This window comes from Lutjanus erythropterus, chromosome 22, assembly GCF_056507025.1.
Source record: "Lutjanus erythropterus isolate fLutEry1 chromosome 22, fLutEry1.hap2, whole genome shotgun sequence".
Lineage (NCBI taxonomy): Eukaryota > Metazoa > Chordata > Actinopteri > Lutjaniformes > Lutjanidae > Lutjanus > Lutjanus erythropterus.
Window position 1 is genome coordinate 8993485 of NC_139338.1, and position 19155 is coordinate 9012639.

Consider the following 19155-nt stretch of genomic DNA (forward strand, 5'->3'; position numbering starts at 1 on the left):
GATGGGTTTCATTCTGTCTGTTATCACAGAGCAGCACTGCAAAGATATCAGAATACTTTACTTCAAAAACACATTTTACATTAAAAATAGATCACAGGTACTGAGCTCAGATGGTTTTTTGTGTTTTTTTTTCAGTATAATGTGCAATTTATTTCTCAAGGAAGCTGCATAAAAAAGACTTTTTTCTCAAAATTGTGCTGCTGTGATGATAATGGAATTTCATTCATTTCAATCAGAGTGTTTTAAGATTAGGACATGAAGGAAGTAAAGCTACATTACTGAAAATTTTTGGACTTGTGTCGGGGAAGATTTTTAATCATCTGCATTGAAAACATGAATGATTTTTATCTTCATGATGTACAAAGATACAAACTCACACACACAACACTGCAATCCTTTAGTCAAAACTTTGGTAACACTTTGGTTTTGAAGGGGTGTGCATAAGAATGTCTCTGTCATTACACGTACATACACACATGTAATAACAGGAGACTGTTTATGACTTTATGACTGTTATCATCAAGTGTCATTCAGTCAACAATGTAATTTTTAATGCAAAGTTGACTTTGTTTGGGTTGTTTTTTTTTATTTACTAAGACAAAAACATATCTGTGAAAACTTGGCATTATCAAACTTAAAGAAACTGTACAATAATGTTAAGTTATGAATGTTTTCCTTGACCTTAAGTAAAGTGGTACATTTTGGATTTGTTATAAAGATGTCATTAAGTTTTATTACACTGTTGAATGCTTTTGTTCGAGACTGACAGGGCCTGGTTTGACAGTATCAAGGTGTTTTTAGTTTTTAGCTAGGTTTTGGCTCCCTTCTTCCCAGTTGACTAGCTCCACCGCTAACTGAGCTAGCTAACTAACACCAGCTACAGATAACAGCAGACAGCAGCTAGCCTACTTTACCAACAAGTAAACCAGCTAACCACTGTCTGTCCATCAGCTAACTTTGTAAGATAAATCACCTCGGTCCTGTCATCAAACTGACCTTCTAACATTTAATGACATCTTTATGACAAGTCCAAATGGTATCACTTTAGTTGAAGTCCAGGCAGTTATTCATGACACCATTACAAAAACATTTGAGAGTTTAATAAAACTTAATGGCCTTTTAATGTACCACTTGAAGTCAAGGAAAATATTCATGACACATTTATAGTGATCTCATGATGGCCAGTCAAAACCAACCAGTTATGACAGTTTAATGTCCTGTTAACACAGAAAGCTAAACAGTTTGAAAAGTATGATAATGCCAAGTTGTCACAACAAAGACATTGACAGGTTATATTGTCTTGGTTGATGTCAAGTTGTCATAACAAAGACATTTCAAACAATGTTAACGTTGCGTTAAAAATTAAGGACACTTAATAACAACAATCATAATTCATGTTCATGACAGGTGTCATGCTACGTTTTTGACAGTGTAATGACAGTGTTATGCACACCTTTTCAAATTAAGTGTTAACATTTTTTTTCCTGCTAACTCAAAAACAGATTACATGTGGATGAAGGAATAATGTAGGAATATTTTGTAGTTTTGGGAGCTGCATAACAAACAGAAGTCAGGAAATTTGTCAAATCCAGTTGGGAATCAGGTTGAAAGATGAAAGGAAAGGAAACACTTTCCTGGAAGATATGAGGATGTATTTTCCAACTTTAATCGCACTTTCAGAGAAAACATGAACATCTTACAAGGTATGGTAAATGCTGCAGGGTATGTGAGTTTTTTGTGTGTGTAAGTGTGTGTGTATATGTGTGGTAGCACATTGCTCACAGCTTCCATACACTCTTGGCTGAAAACAACTACAGCTCATAAATTACCAGAAATCTCGACCCAGTGAACCCCCCAGCCTGTTACGGTTACTGCCATGTGTGTGCGCGACAGAATGTGTGCATGCATGCCAATGTTGTTAACAAACATACACTGACACACACACACACACTCTTTTCCATTCTGCAGTGTGTCCGGGGGCGAGCTGTTCGACCGAATCGTGGAAAAAGGTTTCTACACGGAGAAGGATGCGAGCACGTTGATCCGACAAGTCCTGGATGCTGTGAACTACCTGCACAAGATGGGTATCGTACACCGAGACCTGAAGGTACTGCAACACACACACACAGGCACACATCCCCCCTCCCTCATTTAAACCCACAGGAGTGCTTCATTCTCACTTGACAGCCAGTGATTTACTGCAGCAATAAGGGCAGTGGCTTGACACATGCAGTGCATTGTGGGTCAGCGTGGCGCGTGCCGGCTGTAGCAAGGAAGGTGATTGGTCAGAGTGTGCTCCATAAACTAGTAGAGTGTAAAATGAGGGAAAAAAGAGGGTTGTGTCTGTCAGTTTCTTTTAAAGTTTCATTTATATCAGCTTTTTTTTTTTTTTTACATATTTTTCTTCTGGCTTCATGTGCTGTTTATCCATCAAGATAGTTTTGGTGGGAGTTGCCAAATTTTGGAGATATTGGCTGTAGAGATTTCTGTCTTCTCTCAAATATGATGGAACTGGATGGCACTCAGCTCAAAGCACCAAGAAAATAAATTTGAAAAATTCAACACCAGTGTCTCTTTCCAGTAATCATGATCCTTGACTCGAGATAATCAACACAGACCTTGCCGTGCGCAGTTTCATGTAGGAACTTTCTTTCTATGACAGAATCTACCGGAACCACTTTTGCTTACTCTTTTAAGACGATCTAGATAGATATGTAACACTATAGGTAAGAGGAAAAATATGTCTTTTTGATTTTGGGGTGAGCTGTCCCTTTAACAAATAAGTGACCACAAGTTAAACCCATGAAAACCACAAAAATGAAATAAAAAGCCTCGATTGTGTCTCTTGCTTTATCTCCATCTCTTTCTTCCAGCCAGAGAACTTGCTGTACTTTAATCCCCAAGACGAATCAAAGATCATGATCAGCGACTTTGGTCTCTCCAAGATGGAGGGTAGTGGCGACGTCATGTCCACTGCCTGCGGCACGCCGGGATATGTGGGTGAGTCAGTCAGTTGTCCCTGGCCTCCCAAAGTCTGTAAACGTTCTTCTTTTTCTTTCGTCCTCGAAAAAGTCACCATTGACCACACTGCAGTGGTCTGGAAACAGTTGAAAGAGAAAACAAACTTTTCTGAGGAGATAATTAGCCATTTGCTAAACCCCCTTAGTTACTGTTGCTACATCTGTCAAGCTTTCCATTCTCGCACAACACATATGCAGCCACTTGAAAGTCTTAGTAATTTTTGAGTCAATAGGTCCTTGATTTCAGACAGGGATACACAAAAGCTGGTGACTCATTTCTAGACAGCAACAATCGATATTGCCAGTGAAATAACAGCCTTCTCTGCCAGACTTTAACTGTAGCTTTCTAGTTAATTAATCTAACGTCAGCTGTCTCCAGCTGTGTTTACTGTTTTAATATTTTTAAAACCAGAACCTTGTTAAAGCGTCCTGAATATGCAGTTGATGGCCACATACATGTTATCATTAGAAAAGACTGAGGCTAAAGCTAATACATCCCCAACAAAAAATAAAATCCTCAGCAGTTTATGATTCATGTAGAAGACATGGAAATAAACAAACAACACTATTCAATTCTTTTATTGTTGCGTGGTAGTCCTATTAAAAATATGATAAGTAAAAACTTTACATCATTCTTTTTTCATGCTAACACAACCCTGTTTATGCTTAGCTTGCAAGCATATGACAAGCCAGACCAGGATTAGATTTACGCTTAAGTTATGTTTAACTTTTAATGTTACAAGAAAATTGTTAGGAGATAAACTTCTTAAAGAGTCAAACAGCGCTCAGGCTCAGAAGCCACTAACGTTAGCCTGAATTCTGTTAGCATCCAGGCCCACCTTCTGTTCAGTAGTGAAATACTACACAGTGAACATGCTACTGTCAACAGACTTTTTTAAATGTAACCTGTAACCACACAAAATAAGGTAGCTTGAAATGCTTTTAGGCCTTAGAAGTGATGCTAGCTCACTAGTGAACATAATAAGCTAGTTAGCCGGACAATGATTGCAATTCAATTTAACACACTATTTGGAAGGGATGTGAGCAATTAGTCGACCAGTCGTTGTGGTAAATATTGTGGTAAATATTGTGGAAATATTGCGATCCTTGCGAGTGAGAACCAAAATACCTGTGGGTTAAACTAATTATTAGTGTCTCTTTAATGTATAGTGACATGCTAGCCGCTGCAGCATTTAGCCGTTACATTGTGACAAATAGTAATAAAGATTTGATTGAGAGGGAAAAACAAATTAGATATTGTTTGGTATAATCCAAAATTTATTTTTTTTTTAAAAATAACAATTAATCAATGATCATTAATTTTACCAGTGATTGATTAAGGAAAGTTCTTACAATTTGCATCCCTCCCCATTCATTCTTGATGTCAGTCGCCCAAAGCTGCACACTGTTTCTTTATCCCTCTTCTCTCTCTCAGTCACATGAATACAAACCAAAAGAAGCCTCTTTGTATCGCTATTTTGCAGCATAAACTGCAATCAGAACCAGGCGTAGAAGCCGAATGCACAAAATAAACCAAACAAGGACACAACTGAGTTTCATCATGAACTCCGCCTGGATAGCACCTGTTTTCATAGATCTTCCAGACTGACTGTGGACCAATCTGATCGCTGGCTCGTGATTGGTAGTGGCAGTGTGAGATCGGGCTGCATTTCCCAAATGTTGACCCTGTTTTAACTTTCTTCGCTGCACGCCACTGTTAGCGGATAGTCGACGAGTCTAAATTTAAATTTCTGCTTAGTCAACAGGGAAATTGTTTATGAGTAACATCCTTACCATTTAGTCCAGTCCTGTTAGAGTTATGATTGGCAGCTGTTTGGGGGAGGGTTTTAGCAGACAGGAAATAGATTTTGTATTCATATCAGTGTTGTGGTTTGGTGATGGAGGTCATAGCTCATGGTTTTATTTCTAATTGTGTCACAACACATCAGTGTAAATATGAACAGAGCTGACTTCACTTGGATTTCTGCAGGCGTCAATCCGACAACACACATGAAAAATTCAAAGAGCGCATGTTGTTTCCATCTGACACCGTTTATGCTTCCTGGACCGTCTTTGTTCGTTCACTGTGATCTGGAGCACGATGTGTGTGTGTGAGCCCATATGTATATTTGTGCGTTTGTGTGCACACGCTCATATGTATAGTTGTGTGTGTGGTTCATGTAGTCGATCTGTGCAGCTCACTTGCACACACACTCTCTGGTCATGCTTATCACTCCCTGACAGACGCCCCCCCTCTGCAGAATCAACATAGAGCCAAACAGAACTGTGCCTCTATGTGTGTGTGCATGTGTATGTATGTATTTATTATATGTGTGTATTTTTGTCTGCAGTTGAGTGCATGTGCCTGTGTGTATATATGTATGTTTCTGTGTTTGCGTGTCTGTGTGTGTGTTGTTATAAGAGACAGATGTTCAGTGTTGACAGCACACACACTTTCATGTTGAAACACAAACAGACTGGTTGTTCAGACATCGTACAAACTCTCACATAAACAAATCTGTCAGAGAACCAGAGACTGACAGATACATAAATAACAGTTTGTTCAACTTCCGTAATTGATTTCTTAGCGCCCCCATCAGGCCAACTTCATTAAACCCAGCTGGAGTTCTTGTATTGTAACAGATCAGTATTTTTTTTAAGTTTTGGAAGTTATATCACCTGCTCATAAACTGCCCACATTTCTGTATTTTTGATTTGAAAACCTATGAAACTGAAAAATCACACCAGCCAAGATCTGACTCTAAATGGTTATGTGTCTCTCCGAACCCCTCTCACCATCTATCCCACCCAGCTCACTTTGGGCTTCACCCCCGACCCCGAGTCCCCTCGCCCTCCCGCAGAGGTTTGCCTGGCCACAAGGCATTTCCACTCCAGACAATGTGTTTCTAAATATAACTCAGAACGCTCCAAATGAAAACCAGACCTGGACGAAGAGCGTGCTTTGTTTTCCTAAACTTATGAAGAGTTTCCATTGACAAAGTTCAGTCATACAGTCATAGCTGTGGAGCTACTATTGAATGTTTCACTGTAAACAAATGCTGCTATATTTACTTGAGGTCTGTTAAACCTTAATTGATCTTATCATAAGAGCACACCTACAGTATGGGGGTAGGGGCACCCAAGGGAGTCATCAGATCATTTCTGGGCGTCACCAGATGGTTGTAGAAAACACTAACAAAAAGTAACATTTGTATTTTGTAACACAGGATGGCAAACTTGTCTTGATTTAGATATCATGTCCATGGACGAGGTAATATTATATAAGTTTTATTCACGTTGTGTTTAGTCTCATTTGCGGACTTCCTTCCTCACTCTCTGGCGTGTCCAATGTGTCCCGTGTTTCCTGGAAGTTATAGCAGTGAGTGGTTAGCAACAAAATGCACCGTTACCTTAATTATGACTTTCTCTGCATTTGAACATAGTTGGAAACATTTGCGATGATGTAACTGCACAACTCAAATTCTAGATTTAACACCTTCGTCAGATTACTAGTGGCTTGATGGCTTTAACTGTGAAGCAGCTGGAGGCACGCAATTTCAACAAAGTAATGTTAAATTTAAAAAGCTGTTAAAAGACCTGCTTTGACCTGTTTTTGTGTTTTCTTCCACCAAAAAGTGAGCCAAGCCATCTGAAAGCTCATGCTAATGAGACAGTTTTGGCACAACGCAATCAACAATAGCAGTTTGTTTGGAAAGAACAAAAGAACAACCAAAATAAACTGAAAGTCAAACTTCATGAACAAAAAGTCCAAAGATGGTGAGGTCCCACACAGAGTTTGACAGGTGATTTGTAAAAAATACCAAAGCAATGAGAGTTTTGCAACCGAAATAGAGCTCAGTGGATGAAAAATAACATTTCAGATTACTACCACATTTTATACATTTACTCTCTATCAGCACGTTTGACTCTCAACTCACTTATTGAAGCCGTGAGCACCAGGCACAATGACCTCATTGTGTAAAAATGTCCTAATTCTGAATCCAGCAAAACAAGAACACACACACACACACACACACACACACACACACACACACACACCTTCACAATGAGTCAGGGTCGACCTATAAACAAAGCTAAGCACTCTGATTCAGCACACGTGTGCAAAGTTTATATTGTGCATCAGATATGAGTGGTATTTCTTCATAGCTTGCTCTGTGTGTACATGTGTACGTGTGCCAAATCTATTTTGATCCAGCTTTGTGTGTGTGTGTGTGTGTGTGTGTGTGTGTGTGTGTGTGTGTGTGTGAGGTGATGTTATGGTGAGCTCACTGTCATCAGTAATTTGCTCGGTCCGAAGCTCGGTAATGAGCTGCAGAGGAAGGTCAGGCCAGGCCAGTCTGCCTCACAAAACACCAGTAGGACATGATGATAACAGCAAAGCAGAGGAAACAGAAACACGTCTGATTTTACAAAACAGCACCTTTTGTGCTGAAATACAGGAAGGAGGAAAAAGTTAAATTACTATAATAAAAATATTTCAAGAAAAAATAGGCTTTAAGTCATGACTTCATTGCTTTGTTTGGGTTTTTGTTTTGGGTCCATCCTGGCTTTCAGTCATGAGAACAGGAACCTCTTGCAGAAGTTTTCCCACGGTTAACCAAACTGGCATGTGATTTTAATTTGGACAGACATGGAGAGTCTGCATATTTTCTCTTGTTTTCAGGCTCATAAAACAGCTACATTTTTCACGTAAAAATCGCACAGCACTTTTAACTGGACCCCCCACTGACAAGACAATAAAATGCTACTAAAAATCCAGATTGAAGCTTAGTTAAGCACCAGGCTACTGCAAAATGGAGTCACATGAACAGTTATTGCAGAAATTCCGCAATTTAGCTGAGGCTAACCAATTTTTCCTTCCACTTTCAGCTCCAGAGGTTCTTGCCCAGAAGCCGTACAGTAAGGCAGTGGACTGCTGGTCCATTGGAGTGATCGCCTACATCCTGTAAGTACCGACTCGTCCTCTGATCGCACTGTACAGCAAGTGGTTTCATCTAAGTAGCCTGACTGACATCACCATACTTTCAGTTTTGGTCAGATTCACATGAGTTGCTCACCGGGAATGACATCATGAAACACCTCATGTCAGATGATCAAGTTAACTGAACAAATCACAGAGTTCTGCTGTGAGAAGTTAGTTGCGCAAACCTTATTGGCTCAGCTTGGACTTTCTTTTGCTGTGAGACTCTGCAGGAAAAAAATGCAACTGAATGCTTGTTTCCATCCGTTACCGCTACGCAATTACTAGGAGTTGGTTCATTGGGATAAGCAGTAGGTGGCGCCAATTCTGTAGTCAGAGAAACCATTATGCTATTGCAGGAGAAGAAGGCACTGAAATTGAAAGAGCATGAGTCGAGCCTCAAACAGTGAAAAGCAATGCAGAAAACAGGATGAAAATATGACAGTTATGTTGGTTTCATGTATTAATGTGAGGAGGGTTACATCAGAGGGAGCTTTCTTAAATTTTGCAGCTTCCATAAACCTTTTCTAATGTGATACTTCCAAATAAGCATAAGGAGGACGTCGATGGAAACATGGCTTATGATGAGTCAAAATGTCAGCTGTGAAAACGGCCTGTTCTCCACCGTCTTTAACCTGAGCAGAACTCTAATAAACCAGAACAAGTGGAAACAACTGTGTGGTTGGGACAGGCCTTTAATGACTACAGTTGAGTTGTGAAAGCAAAGTCTTAAGACTTGAAAGCAAAAGGTTATAAGTTTTGCCTCATGTCTTTAGAATTTGCAGGGGGGAAGCATGGTCAAGTAAATGAATGACTTTATAGTCCTTGATATAGGGACGCACAATTCATCAAATTAATCTTGATCATGATTTTGGTTTCCCACAAATAAATGAACATGATCAACGGTGATATTGATGTTTAAAATGAATGCTCCAGTCATAGAAACCCCACTGTATATCAAATATAAACTTTATAAACAACCAGCCACCTTGCAGTGGCAACCTGTGCAAAATGTACTTGATGTTGCAGATGCAGTCCAGAATAGAAGAGTATTTATACAATATATATACAACAGAGAGCAGACAGCCAAAACGAAAATCAAATGTCTGGAGCAGAAGGCACAGAGCAAGTTCCTCGAAACAGGTCACCCCACTGCTCGGAAGTATTTTTTCAATTCAGCGCAAGTGATGTCCGGCAAGAACAAATGATATGCAGATTATGAGGAAGAAAGCAGTGCTGTTTATTTAAATGGGAAAGTGCAATAGAAATATTTCACCCCTAAAATCAGTCAGTGATTGTCATAATCGTGATCTCAAAATAATCATTTTCAGCATAATAGTGCAGCTACATGGATATATTACTGTTGGGGATTGTTGTGACAATTTTGCAGCGGTAGACTTTTAGAAAGTAACATTTTTCATTTCACAAATCCTAAGTACAATTGTAAATCTTATAAAAGACAGGTAAAAAATAACATACACAGACTTGAGACTTTATAGGACTTGAACCTCCATCAAATCAAAGGAAAACAGATCTGCTGAGACATCTGTCTTCTTCATCACGCTGGAATCTATAACAGTCCAACATCTATTGCAAATAACAGTCAGACACACACAGATGACACAGAATGATTCAGCTCCAGCTAAGCTCATACACACACGAGTTACAAACTCATAAAACCCAGCACCACTTTCACATTATTTTCATTGTTAAGCTGGTTAGCACTGGTTTGTCATACACTACCGACTGGAATAACACTTAGCAATGTTAGTGTAATTCCTGTGTGTGCATGAAGCCTCATGCTCTCAAAGGTCATGTAGCACAACTCTGCTCTGAGGCTGAACTTGAAACACTTGCATTATGTGTGTGTATTTGTTGATTTTTCTCTGCCAGTGTGTGTGTGTGTGAGTGTGCTGTGTGTGTGTTGGTGATGTTGCTTGTGTGCTGTCATCAGAGCCAGATGGAGCTCTGCTCAATGGCCTTGTATGGATGTGGAGCTGCAGGCTAGACTTCTTTTTCTCTGCTTTTTGTTTTTCTTCTGCCACGTCACCTCTACCACACACATTCTCACTTGTGTGTGTGTGTGTGTGTGTGTGTGTGTGTGTGTGTGTGTGTGTGTGTGTGTGTGTGTGTGTGTGTGTGCACGTTTGAGTGTACATTAACAATATCTTTGTGCTAAGGTTTGTGTTCCATTGTGTGTGTGGGTGTGGGTGTGTGTGTGTGTGTGTGTGTGTGTGCCTTTTTGTGCCCCCCTGTGTGTGTCTTTAGAGCATGACCACTAATGTGTATACAATGCTGTTGACGCCCGAAGCCACCTCTTTAATTGTTTCAAGGTGTGTATCTTTCTCCATCTGTATCTCTATTTATACGTGTGTGTGTGTGTGTGTGTGTGTGTGTGTGTGTGTGTGTGTGTGTGCTCCACCTGACGGAGACATTATTATCCTGAGCATGAGGTCAGATCAGGGGTCAGATGTCAGATGTCGCAGCAGGTTAATGGGATGCAGAGCGTGCAAGGTGGCAGAGTGGAAAGCACAAATGTCCAAGAGCTCGGTGGTGTGAAAAGTGACATTCTTTTACCTAGATCTGCAACAGTAAGCCAATTAATCGATTAGTTGTCAACTATTACATGAATTTCCAACTATTTATGTCCACAGTCTCTGACTTTTGCTTCTCAAATGTGATTCATTTCTGAGTTTTTTGGGGGGTTTTTGTAAATTGAATATCTTTATCTTTCTTCAAATTTGAGGGTGTCACCTTTGGCTTTGGGAAACAGTTGTCAACATTTTTCATCATTTTCTGGCATTTTATGGACCAAACAACTAATCCATTAATCAAGAAAATGATCAACAGATTAAAGGAGAAATATGTAATATATTAACTGTAATAAATCATAACATGACCATAATATGTCATCAGAGAATAAGGAAACATGCTGTCACAATTCTTGGGGGACTCAGGTGCAGAGAGTACAGAACTGACTATGGGGATGATGAGGGATAGGTGAGTAATTGACAACAGGAGAAAACAATCACAAATCAAAATGGCAGGAAAAAGAAGACAGACAGGAAGTAAAGACAAAACACGTGAGGGATGACAAAAAAAAAACATGACACATGCTAAGTTAAAATACTTGATAGTCTGACAATAACGCTACTGCTGTGTTGTTCTCACTGGAATTTCCACTACAGGCCAGAATGTCTGTTTTTGTTTGCCAGTTTCACGTTAATTAAAGTTCTAATTAATGGTGAATCTTCACCAAATGAGTAAGTAAGTTATGGGTGGTAAGAAACCATTCTTGTAGAAGGGCATAAAATTGAAATACACTGAGCAATATGTTCACGGAGTCTGACAGGAAGTGAGACAGGCAGTCACTCAACTCTAACTCAGTACGCTTTACACTGATAAACAGCTGATCAACTTACACTGGAGGACTTGTCGTCACTTTGTCACATTGTTAAATTAGAGTGTTGCACTTGCTGCTTGCGCTTCTGCAGGGTTCCTGGAACCTGCCTGAGCCTCCTCAAGTCTAGAGAGGAGGAGACGGGGGGCAACTTGATTTCTGCCCATTTAATATAATTGTTAGTTGCAGTCCTACTCTTACCCTTTTTCTCTCTGTCTATATACATTGGCATGTTTGTGTGTGTCACAGTCTGTGTGTGTGTGTGTGTGTGTGTGTGTGTGTGTGTGTGTGTGTGTGTGTGTGTGTGTGTGTGTGTGTGTGTGTGTGTGTGTGTCTTTATATGTCTATAAACCGCATGTTAAATTAAGCCTTTTCTATAAAAGTGAGTAAAATGAGGTTGGGTGCAGTTGCCATCTCAGTGGAGAACGTGTATGTGTGTGTGTGTGTGTGTGTGTGTGTGTGTGTGTGTGTGTGTGTGTGTGTGTGTGTGTGTGGAGAGAGAGAGAGAGAGGGAGGGAGAGAGAGAGAGAGAGAGAGAGAGGCTCCCTGCTGGCAATTAGCACAATTAGCGTTGGGATTCAGACCTTGTTAGCTTTTAGCTGCCGCTCAGGTGGAAAGATCACATCAGGTAATCAGCCATGATAATCACCTGGGATTGTGTGTGTGTGTGTGCATATGTGTGTGTGTGTGTGTGCATATGTGTGTGTATGTTCGGTGGGATGGATGACGAGCGACAGGCTGGGTCTCCAACCAAACGTGAAAGCAGAAAAACAAAAGTGAAGCATCTTTTCACACCAGGTGGAACCAGAGTTTCTTCCCTATGTGTGTGTGTGTTGTGTGTGTTGTGTGTGTTGTGAGTGTTGTGAGTGTGTTCAGTGGAGTGGAGGGTTAGCTGAGTGACAGGTGGGTCTTTAACCAAATGAGAACCAGAAAAACAAACGGAAAGCCTTACTTTCCTCACGGCAGGCACAAGCTTTCTTCCCTTCTTTCGGTGTGTTTTTCGTTTATTCCTTTACGTGTGTGTGCGTGTGTATCGATGGAGAACGGCATTTTAATGAGTTTTTATGAAAATCTCTTGGTGCATCCAGAACTTGACTAATGAGGTTCAGATGATGTTTTTGGTTGAGCTGCGGCTCTGCTGTTGGTTCACTTGGCTCATTACGGAGAATCAGACTGGAGCTTCAGTTAATTTGTTCTCACCAACATTTAGAACCAGTTATCTCATGTTAACCCCATTAAGGTGATACTGCCAACTACTGCCAACACAATGAGTTAAAAGGACTGTCACATTAACCACCAAAATCACTTCGTCCCCCGCCACAAATACAGACAATACACCATTAACAAACATCCAGAGCAGGGCTACAATAGAATAATCAAATTGATGTTTAATTCAACCTAGTGTTTTTTATAGATGTTAGACCAAAAACATAATGAATTTTGTTCATTTATAGTCAGAAATTAGTTGGAATCAATTTGGACAAGAAAATTTTGGAAAATGATAACACAAATTATTTTATTTATTAGCATTTAGCAAATAAGAACAGAGGCTAAAGTTAATTGTCATGTTTAATCTAGGGCTGCAGTGTCTATGAAATGTCAAAGAATAGTGAAAAATGTCTGCCCCAGTTTTTTTTTAAGTCCAAGGTGATGTCTTTAAATATTTTATTTTGTCAGTCAGAAATATAATTCATTCAGAAATATTCAGTTTAATATCAAAATAAACAGAGAAAAGTGGGAAATCTCCGTTTTTGCAAGGTTGAAAATATCATTTTCTGCCATTTTGCATGAAAAATTACTTTAAACCAGTTATCACAAAATAGTTTATAGTTTAATTCTTTTATGCCACATGCACTGTCAGGCAAGTTCAGTTGCCAGATTTACGTGCACGACTTGGCATTTTACTTGCCCCGGGCAAACAGGCAGTGCTTATTGTCGAGCCCTAAAAATAATATTGAATTACTGCCCAGACTTCATTCAGGGCTATTCCACCTGTATCAACAAGCTCATCAGTCATCAGATGAAATGAATTTAGAGCTGTAATTATCCTTTTTATTTTCAAAATCACTTAATCTGTAATTATTTTTACCATTGATTGTTAGAGTTAACATCTCCAAATAACTTTTTTTGTCCAACCAGCAGATTAAAACTTGACAATAAAGAACAACAACAACAACAATTTAAATGATCAGTCAAAAACATTTTTTTTCCATGGATTGATAAATCAGTTAACTGACAAATCATTTCAGCCCAAAATAAATAAATAAATAAATAAATGCTGAATCAATTAGTAAATGAATGAGCAATGTGTTTAGCACAGTATAAAATAACTGAGTGAATGAATCAGGCAGTGACTGAATGAGGAACACAAATAGTTTTTATGACCTTATTCTTTATTATTTTATCTTCTATTTTGTATCTATTTATTATTGTGTCTTAGTTGTACCACATGTTGCCTTGTTGGTTTACATAGTGTATTGAGTCTGAGTTGACTACAGCTGTGTGTAGTACTGTTGTTCAGGCCAAATTTCCTCTCAGGGACAATAAAGATTTTCTTTTCTTTTCTCATCAAAAGAAAGGAATCATTTAATTGATGAATCAGTGAATCACAGGCTCAATGTTTGACTGAGTGAACTTCTTGTCTGCAGGCTGTGTGGTTACCCTCCATTCTACGATGAAAACGACTCCAAGCTGTTTGAACAGATCCTGAAAGCTGACTACGAGTTCGACGCACCGTACTGGGACGACATATCAGACTCTGGTTAGTCTTTGTCTTCCTCCTCTTCCTCCTCCTCCTCATTCTTCTTCTTCTGCTTCCTTTTTCATTTTCCTTTCCTCCTCCTCCTCCCCCTCCTCCTCCATCCACCATATGGCACATATGGCCCACACACCACCTCTCCATCACTGCTCTGACGTCATCTGTCTGGAATGAATGTATTTGGGAATGCGTGTGTTTGTGTGTGCGAGTGTGTGGGGTCACCAGTCAGCTGGCAGTAAAACCAGCTTGTGTTTGCTGGAAACACGTTCAGTACTCTAGTCCACTGTGCATTTGGATGTGGATAAAACAGCAGTTATGTCAGGTAAACCTTGTGTTTCCAAAAGAGTCAGGTTTCCTCTTGAAGCAAAAACAGCACATGGTGCTCAGAACACATGGAAATCAGCAGCAATTTTGATTGATCAGCACGATGCAAACATTCAGTGAAGTTTAAACAAATTGTATAAATGCATTAATTGCTCTTGGCTGCATGCAAGCTGAAAATACTCCAAAGCAAATATTGCTGTTGTCAGGTTTAACTCACGTTCTAGCTACTGTTAATGTGACACATACTGCTCCTCTGTGCTACTCACAGACACATCTCTGTGCAGCCTCACAGAGTTGCTGGCATGGCTGTTTTTTTTTTTTTTTTTTTGGAGAGATTGTTTTACAGATGCCAGGTTTTCAGCAGACGACAACAAAAACTGGCAAACCATGCAGGTGGACATTTGCACAAACAATTCATCCTGACTGAAATGTCAGATTATCAGTGTTATTTGTGTCACAAAGTTTCTTTTTCTCTGAGCTTTTTGACGGTCATGGCCTTTATGATGTTTTTTTTTTCTTCCAGCCAAGGATTTCATTGGCAGTCTGATGGAAAAAGATCCAGTCAAGCGTTTCACCTGTGAACAGGCACTCAGACACCCCTGGTGAGACACATAAGCACAGTCGCACACAAAATGTCACACACAGGCTAACAAAAAGGCATAAAATCAATATAGATATTGATGTAGAGTCAGTGGTGTTAACAGAGAATTTGTGTTTGTGTGTGCGTGTGTATCAGGATCGCAGGGGATACAGCGCTCTGCAAGAACATCCATGAGTCAGTCAGCCGACAGATCAGAAAGAACTTCGCCAAGAGCAAATGGAGGGTAAATATTGTTTACTGCAGTTTATTCTTTGTGGTTTTGGCTCTGTTGCAGCAGACTTTGGTATTACTCCAGTACAAACGATTGTCTGTGTTTTTAGAAGATGAATCACTCTGTAGTAAAAACTTAGCCCACCATATGGTCAGGAGTTAACCTTCATCATCTACTTTTCTCCTGAAAGTCTTAAGAGGAAGAGAAGGTAATCTGCAATGTGAAAGAAATTAGTCTTTCTTTTAGAACTACTCTTCACACAGCATGTCTTTGCAGCTCTGGGTGTTAATAGAACATCCAGCTTGTGTAATATCTGAGCCTCAGATGTTTTTAATGGAAGATAAACTACAACAGAAGACCATATCATGGCATTTTTGCATTAGTGCCAGTTCATTGAAAGCAGATTCTGGCCTCTAGCTTCAAAGCCACTGAATGAAATGAAAAATCACTTTTTTGAACTTTTCAAGATCATAATTTTAAACAATCCCTCATATCATTCCTCTCCTACTCATGAAACATTACATTGACAGTGTGGCAACCTCATGCTGAAGTAACAGGTAGAAATAAAAACTTCAGTGAACAAAAGCATCACAGATATTTTTTGCACAGTTCTGCTCCTCCCCATCTCTCTTGAACTGATATTCATTAAGTTTTTAAGCCCTTGCTGTTGTTTCACACCAAAACATCCTATTTAAACAAGTGACACATAATATAAACTAAACACGATGCTATTAAAATGCTGTTTATGATGCAGAGAAATCGAGCCAAAGTGAGAGCTCCCTGTTTCTGTTTTTTTCCCTCTCTCTAGCAAGCTTTCAATGCCACCGCCGTAGTTCGGCACATGAGGCGGCTGCAGCTTGGCAGCAGCATGGGGAGCAGCATGGACGCCTCCAACCCGCCGACCAGGCCGAGCCAGACACAGAAGCCGGCCCAGGCGGGCCAGAACCAGCCAGCTCTGAGCCAAAACACCAGCCAGGCGGCCCAGAGCCCGAGCACCAACACGGCCGCCAGCAAAACCTCTTCCATAGACAACAACATAGCAGCTCCTCGCAAGGAATGTGAGTATCAATGAGTGGTATCAGTAGCACCAGAGAGTCAAGAGAACATATGTGCATTATAAAAAGTTAAAGAGCTGATTATTCTCTAAATCCCTCCCCTGAACAATGATTGCAGCAACCACAACCAGGCACACCTGTTCTGTCATTGTCATGCTTATTCACATCTGTTAGCTTTAGCATGATATCATGTATGTAGCCAGTCAGTGAGAATCAACCTTTTCAACAAACACATGACGCTAACGTTAGCAACCCACTAGAAAAGCATTTGCCTTCCCCAATCTTAAATTGCCCATTGTTTCAAGATTGCTAAGAATTGTGTGTATCTGATGTACTAGAATGGAAATCATAGCAACAGTAACTAAAAGCTTAGCGAAGGGTCAATTACCGGGGTAGGTAGTAACTACAAGTAACACAAATGAGTAAAATAGATTAAAAAAAATAGAATAGAGAACCCTGATATTTTTGTGAGCAGCAGTAACTCTTCACATTCCTTTTTACTCAAGTACTTTTTGAAGACTAGTAATCTCCACCTTAACTGAAATGAGCTGTCATCGAAGCTGTGTGTGTGTGGTTATTCAGGAGAGCTCTAACCAGTCTCCTTTGCAGTACAAAACAAAAATTGAGACACACACTAAACAGTGTTATAACACAAAGTAACTTGATCCTTGAATTGTTTCTACTTTTATGTTTCTACTTAAGAAAGTTTGTCACATGGCAGTTTTCACATTTACTCAAGTAGTTTTTTTTTATGGAAGTAATTGTACTTTATTTGAGTAGTTATTTTTACTCTTTTACTCTATCCGCCACTGGTCAATTACAATAAATTAATAAAATATATAATTAAAAAACTATGCCTTTGATCCACCTGCTGATTCTTCCTTCCCAGGTGTAACTGCACCAGTCACACCCTGCAGTCTGGCATCCGCAGCTTCTTCTCCTGCAGCAGGAGCGGAGCTGAACCGGCCACATCCCTCAGCGGTTCCCGCCCCGGTGCTCACGGAGACCAAGTGACGCCAGGTCCCGCGGGGAACCAGCTGGGAGGCCACGGCGCTGTGAGGCAGAGTGACGGAAGGAGACGGAGGACGACAGGAGAAAAAAAGAGGATCCCCTTCTTCTTCCTCTTCTTCTTCTTCTTCTTCTTCTTCTTCTTCACTCCCTCTCTTCACTGCATTTGGATGCGCCCCCCCCCCAGCCAGTTCCCCGCCCTGCTCCCGGGAGAGCAGAGGACTTAAACCTCCACCCCACCGATTCAAGCCACACAGCGCCATACTGTACACCCACCACCCACCCACCAGGACGCCATGTGGGATTCCTCCTGCCACAGCAACAGCACGGCCACTGACTCTCGTTGAGGATGTTTGTAAGGCCAGCTGTGATTGGTTGCTGTTTAATGATGAATGGGTGTCGACTGCTGTAATTGGTGGTTCACGGTGGGGCCGGTGGCATCATATTATTCAATGTCAGTCAACATCAACTTCCCTCTTGAATCTGGTCTTTCCTGCGCCACTTTATTTAGCTTTTTTCCAAATTAGGTTTGACTGTTGGCAACTGGATTGTTTTATTGTTTATTATTACTGTTCATTTTAAAGGTGGTATGTGTAACTTTAAAAAAGCAAATATCATTGTCAGGTTGAATGCGCTACTTTGGTATAATTACTGTAAATAAATAAGACTATGACCAAGACGATTGGTTGCCTCTACCTCATGCTAATTGACAGCTATTAATCGTGCAGGCATTTTGTGAAAGACCCAATTTCCCATACTCCCTTGTTTTTTTTCTTGTTTCCACCATCACCAAAATCTGAATGCACCTTCTTCCTCTTACGTGCCATCGTAAATGCAGAGTAGAGGCTGATTGGTCGTCTTTGTGATGACCTGATTTGTTTACATTAATTTCACTAATGTAGCTAACTGTGACAATGATTTATTCATGTTAAAACGCTACATATAGCACCTTTAAGACATTTTATATGTCCTTACGGGCTTGTTTGTTTGTTTGTTTGTGCTTTAAGAAGTGCTTTAAAAGTACCATACGACTGTTGAGATATGAAAACATGAGTAAGCGCTTTATGTATTTTGCACAGAGAGGGTCAGATATTTCTCAGACACAGATTAGCCGCCATCCACTTGCGTTTATCAGAGAGTAGAGATTGTAAACCTTTATAAAAATATATATATACCCAGAGTGGATGTCAGAGCATTGTACAACTTGTTAAATGTCTGAAAGATTCTGATTTGTTTATTATTTTCTTACTTTATAAGATTTTTATAACAATCACCCTTTAAGGGACACACATACAGGTTACTATGAAACATGCAGCAGGTTTAGGATAGGATAGATAGCATAGATAGAGGTATTTACAGGAAAACTGCCTCCAGTTGAGAATGTTAGTGACTACATGTTAGTTTTTCCTTTTTTTTCCAAACACAAGCAGCGCAGTCGTATCTCAAGGTTACAAACTGTCTCTGAGATGTTTAACTGCCTCCCACATGGGTCCTCAGAGTATGTGGCTCATGTGGAGGCAAAATCCAAGATGGAGAGGTTGTTGCCTGCTGCTGTTCCTTCCTTCCCCCTCTCAAGAAGCCATGATCTCACGTTTTTCGCATCGTCAAAGCTGCGCCCAGTTCAGGAGTGCTCAGGGAAAACTGCAGCTGCACTGTGAGCGGGCAAATACTGATTTCCTGGTTTAGGTTTTCCTGTCAGTGTTTTTGGTTCAGACGTTGTGGCATCACAATTAATGATCCAGGGCTTAAGATGTTAGCTGTGTCCTTATTGCAGTGTTGTACGGACTCGTGACTTGA

At 40.1% G+C, this 19155-nt stretch overlaps 1 protein-coding gene across 1 annotated transcript in view; it reads left to right on the forward strand.

Moving 5' to 3' along the window:
* Positions 1-16553, forward strand: part of camk1da (calcium/calmodulin-dependent protein kinase 1Da) — a 64848-nt gene extending 48295 nt beyond the window's left edge. Inside the window, exons 6-12 of the mRNA XM_084711503.1 lie at positions 1969-2107; positions 2874-3000; positions 7911-7986; positions 14050-14162; positions 15007-15085; positions 15220-15307; positions 16104-16553. Coding sequence (XP_084567629.1) covers positions 1969-2107; positions 2874-3000; positions 7911-7986; positions 14050-14162; positions 15007-15085; positions 15220-15307; positions 16104-16367 — 886 coding nt within the window. The 3' untranslated portion in view covers positions 16368-16553. The remainder of the gene's footprint in view (positions 1-1968; positions 2108-2873; positions 3001-7910; positions 7987-14049; positions 14163-15006; positions 15086-15219; positions 15308-16103) is intronic.
* The last annotated feature ends 2602 nt before the right edge of the window (positions 16554-19155 follow it).